The 4,557-nt window shown below is 63.8% G+C and overlaps 1 protein-coding gene across 1 annotated transcript; it reads right to left on the bottom strand.

Moving 5' to 3' along the window:
- Window positions 1-2,392: 2,392 nt before the first annotated feature.
- Window positions 2,393-4,018, bottom strand: LOC117978660 (tryptase beta-2-like). Its single transcript, XM_034951543.3, has 5 exons — window positions 3,937-4,018; window positions 3,612-3,783; window positions 3,237-3,502; window positions 2,945-3,108; window positions 2,393-2,859 (listed from the first exon to the last, which is right to left on the bottom strand). The coding sequence occupies exons 1-5, from the start codon at window positions 4,016-4,018 to the stop codon at window positions 2,695-2,697; spliced, it is 849 nt and encodes a 282-aa protein (XP_034807434.1). The 3' UTR covers window positions 2,393-2,694.
- Between the last annotated feature and the right edge of the window lie 539 nt (window positions 4,019-4,557).

The following is a 4,557-nucleotide window of genomic DNA, read 5'->3' as shown; positions in this document are numbered from 1 at the left end:
GACCCTCTAGGTCAGGGATCCCCTCTTTGATGTGGGGAAACTGAGGCACTGGTCGGGGGGAGTTGCCTGACCACCCACCAGGATGTGGCCTCCCGGGCACGGACGTGGCCTCCTGCATGCCAGCACGTGGGGTAGCCAAAGCTCAGAACTGGAGGTTCAGTGTTTTTCCTGGTGACCAATAAGGACAACACCAGCATGCGGGGCCAGCAGTGCACCCACGGCCGGGCACCCTCCTCCCTCACGGCAGCCGCACACCTGGAGGGGGCGCCTCAGGGGAGGCAGGACAGTCCCACCCCACATAAGGGAGCGGGGTCTGAGCCACAAGTCTCTGGCCCAGGGTGCCCCTAACAGGGCGATGTCACCAGTGGGGAGGGAGCCTGAGGGGCAGGGTCTTCATGGAACCAGCTCCTCTAGTCCTGACCTCTAGGGCTGTCCCCAGGTCCCCACAGGCGGGGACTTCAGGGCCCTCACCTGTCCCAACTCAATTCACCTGCAGCACTGGGGACCCCGTCTTTCTGCCTGTGCCCCAGCACGCCACTCCCCGCAGAATGCTCCACACGACCCAGATTCCAGGCCTGCTGGGGAGGAAGAAGCTCCAGGCACCATCCCCTGAGCCCCAGCAGTCCTTTGACATGGCGCCGTTCCCCCGACCATTGGACAGGAGAGCCAACTGAGGAACGGGGAGGGGGGCCTGGCCCTGGTGATTGCCCCCAACTTGGTGGGGTCTCCTGTTGTCCAGGACCCTGGGAGACCTGGGATTGCTTCTGTCCGCGGTGGCCTGGCCACCTGGGCGCTGTCCCCTCGGTGGGAACCCTGTCCCCCCCACTCGCCCTCCGCCTCACACCCCCTGTGACGGGGAACCAGGGCCTCCTGCCGGCAGCCACGTGGGTGACCTTGGAGCAGGTGCCCCCGTCCCAGTCAAAACCCAGGTGGCTGCAGCCCTGGCCAGCAGCCTGCCTGTCACGTCCTGAGAGACCCTTCCTGCTGAAGCTGACGCTCACATCTGCCAGTGTCACTGGGCTGAGCTTCACTGAGCTTTCCAGGGATCTTAGATCTAATTTGGGAAGCTCTGGGGCTGGAGCCCGCCCTCCCCCTCCACCCAGTGACCGGCCCCTGCTGTCCACCTTTCCTTACACCGGCAGCCCTGTCCTGAGGGGCCGTCTTGCTTCCCTTCGGGGTCTCATCCCTCCGACTCCCACCCCGCAAAACCTCCAGTGGGCGTGTGGAAGTGCTTCTAGGGGCTCAGTGTTCCCTGGGGGTCACCCCGCGCTGTCTCTGTGATCCCTAGAAGGTGGGATGGGCCAGAGGGAGGAAGGAGGGCCCGAGTTCCAGGTCCATCTTCATTAACAAGACGCTGGGCCTGCAGAACAGGAGCCGAGGGATGGGCCCTCCAGGGGCTGCAGAGGCAGAGGTCACGTGGGGCTGGAGAGGGCACTGGGAGTCGAGTGCACCCCTTGTGAGGACAGAGGTCATTTGCAGAGATTCGGGAGACTAAATGCACATCTCTGCATCTGACAGTTGGAAGGAAAGAGTGAATGTTTCTTTAGAGAGTTGTTTTCAACCAGAACAGCCCCACATTTCATTCCTGAGTGTAATCATGTTCAAATATAAAATGCAAACAAGAGCCCGGGATAAAATGCAACACTCGCCGGACGCAGAGGGCTCACCTATTGATGTAGAGAAAGACCTCAAAATGAATTTGAAAATCTCAAACTCAGGCCGGGTGCGGTGGCTCACGCCTGTCATCCCAGCACTTTGGGAGGCCGAGGCAGGCGGATCATTTGAGGTCAGGAGTTCGAGACCAGACTGGCCAACATGGCGAAACCCTCTCTCTACTAAAAATACAAAAATTAACCGGGCGTGGCGGCTCACTCCTGTGGCCCAGCTATATGGGAGGCCAAGATGGGAGGATCGCTTGAGCCCAGGAGTTAAGGCTGCAGTGAGCCCTGATCACACCACTGCACTGAATCAGCCTGGATGACACAGCGAGATCCCGTCTCAAAGCAAACAACTAGGCAAAGCACAAGCAGTGGACCGAGGGGCTGGGAGAAGAGCTCGTGGGAAGCGTGGGGTAGGGGCTCGTGACGGGCAGCCCTGGGGCTCCCGGCGACCATTCTCTGTCTTGACCCGGTTGCAGGGACCTGGCTGTCCTTTAGAATCAACTAAATTGCCCGAGTGGCTCTGTGTGACCCGAATGCTGGATGCATCGTGTGGGGAGAAGCCAGCCCCGGGGACCAGGGCTGCCCAGGAGGCCCCGTCCCACGGTGACTGGCTGTGCCTTGAGGGCTAGGACCTCGCACTGTGGCAGGTGTCCTCAGCACACCTGGACCCCTTCTCTCCCAGTGACATCCACAACCAGAAACACAGCAATGCACACCAGTGATTTCCATGCACTTTAATGAGGTCCAGCACTCAGGAGGATTAGTGCCCACCACCAGCTGCCTGGGCAGGGGAGGGCCGGAGGGCCCGGTGCAGGCGTCAGGCTTAGGACAGGGAAAGGGGCTCAGGATGGGGAAGGGTCCTCAGGACAGGGGAAGGGGCTCAGAAGAGAGCAGGGGGCTTAGGACAGGAAGGGGCACTCAGGACGGGGCAGGGAAGGTGTGGGGGGCAGTCGCCACCTGGGTAGGAAGCAGCGGTGTTTTGGACAGGAGGGGCTGGCTCCCCAGTGACCCAGGTGGACACCCCAGGCCTGGCTCAGTGCTTCTTGGGGACATAGTGGTGGATCCAGTCCAAGTAGTAGGTGACACGGGTGTAGATGCCAGGCCGGTTGGGCTGGGCACAGCCCTCGTCCCAGCTGACCACGCCCGCCTGTAGCCAGGTGCCATTCACCTTGCACACCAGGGGCCCTCCGGAGTCGCCCTGGGAAGGTCAGAGGTCAGCGCTCGCCGACCAGACCCGGGAGTGGGGATTGGGGTGCGGGGGGCGGGGGACACGCGGGGCCCACCTTGCAGGAGTCCCTCCGGCTGTTCCCAGCACACAGCATGTCGTCACGGATGATGCGGACGTCGTCTCCCGTGTAGGCGCCCAGGTGGTATTTTGCGTCACAAATGTGGTTTTCCATTATGGGGACTTTCACCTGCTTCAGGGGAAATGGCGGTGGGAGGGGCTCTGCAGGTGGGGAAGAGGGTGCAGCCTCAGGAGGGGGCCGGGCAACCCCCACCTGGAGCCCAGAGGGAGCCCAGGGGCTGGGCTGTGGCTAAGACCCTGGCCCCACCTCCCACTGTCCCCAGACCCACCATCATTGTCCACATCGCCCCAGCCAGTGACCCAGCACGGCATCCCCGGGGGGAAGGTCTCCGAGGCAGGGGGCAGCGTGACCGTGTGGACGCGGCTGGAGATGTTCACGGGCTCCTCCAGCTCCAGCAGGGCGATGTCCGCCCCAGTCTGGATGATGTAGAACTGTGGGTGCACGATGATCCTGCTGACCGGCAGCAGCTGGTCCTGGTAGTAGAGGTGCTGCTCCTGCAGTTGCACCCTGAGGGTGGCCAGATCCTTGAAGTCCCTGGGCAGCAGAGGATCCCACTCAGGGCCCTGGGCAGCCCCCAGGAGCACCTGGGAGCCAGGGCTCACATCCAGCCCTTGCCCACCCCTCCAGGCCCCAGGAGACTCACGGTCCCACGCAGTGGGCCGCGGTCAGCACCCACTGGGGGTGGATGAGGGAGCCCCCGCAGAAGTGCATCCAGTATCGGTCGCGGACTCTCAGGCTCACCTGCCAGGGCCACTTGCTCCTGGGGGCCTCCTGCCCCCCGACAATGCCTGCTCGCTGCAGGGCCTGGCCTGGGGCTGGGGCAGGAACCAGGTCAGGACCTGGAAGCAGCCCCACGCCTGGGCCCAGCCCTTCCCTGTGTGGGGGCCAGCGCGGCCTCCCCAGAACCCACCCAGGCCCTGACCTGTGGAATGTGGTGAGGGGCAGGGTGGACCCGGGCTGGGACTCACCAGGGGCCGCGTAGGCCGGGCTCGCCAGGATGGGCAGCGCCAGCAGCAGCAGGCTCAGCATCTGGGGAGCAAGGAGGAGCATCGTGGGCCTGGCCGGGCCTCACAGGGCAGGGCTGGGGTGATTGTTGGGTGAAGAATGGAGCTGGGACGGGGGGACCGGGGTGGGTCCAGGCCTGCGGGCCTGGGTCTTGGTGCTCTGAGTCTGAGGCTGGGCCACTCTGCTCCAGGTGACACTGATGTCAGGGTCTCTGAGAGTGGGGACTTACCCTGGCCGCTCCCTTTTCCTTCTACCCAGCGGGCTCTCCCCTCCCCATTTATCCTTCCAGATCAGGAGGGGGCGGAGGAGGGGCGCTGGGTCCTCCCATCCAGACTCGGAGGAAGTGGATGACTCAGACCCAGGGCCCCCGTGTAACACGTGCCCCCGCCAGCCCGATGCCCTCTGTGTGTGGGGCTGCCAGGCAGGCCCCGCTGAGGGCTGAGCACTGGAGACTCGCAGCTCCACGTGTCAGCTGGTGGATCCCAGCACCAGAACGCACCACCTTCCCGCTGGTGGGATCTGCTCCTGCCTCTGTCTCGGTGCCAGGAGGCCTTCAGGCATAGCTGCACCCAGGTGGCCTGGCT

This window comes from Pan paniscus, chromosome 18 (assembly GCF_029289425.2).
Source record: "Pan paniscus chromosome 18, NHGRI_mPanPan1-v2.0_pri, whole genome shotgun sequence".
NCBI classification, from domain to species: Eukaryota; Metazoa; Chordata; class Mammalia; order Primates; family Hominidae; genus Pan; species Pan paniscus.
The sequence above is the reverse complement of the archived record's forward strand: the minus strand, read 5'-3'. Positions and strand labels throughout refer to the sequence as shown.

Excerpts from the sequence above, each read along its gene's own strand:
- LOC117978660 (XM_034951543.3), bottom strand. The coding sequence starts at position 4,018 with ATGCTCCTCCTTGCTCCCCAGATGCTGAGCCTGCTGCTGCTGGCGCTG. Across the intron at positions 3,503-3,611 it reads GCGGCCCACTGCGTGGGACC|GGACTTCAAGGATCTGGCCA; the intron begins GTGAGTCTCCTG and ends TCTGCTGCCCAG. Across the intron at positions 3,109-3,236 it reads GGGCGATGTGGACAATGATG|AGCCCCTCCCACCGCCATTT; the intron begins GTGGGTCTGGGG and ends CCCCACCTGCAG.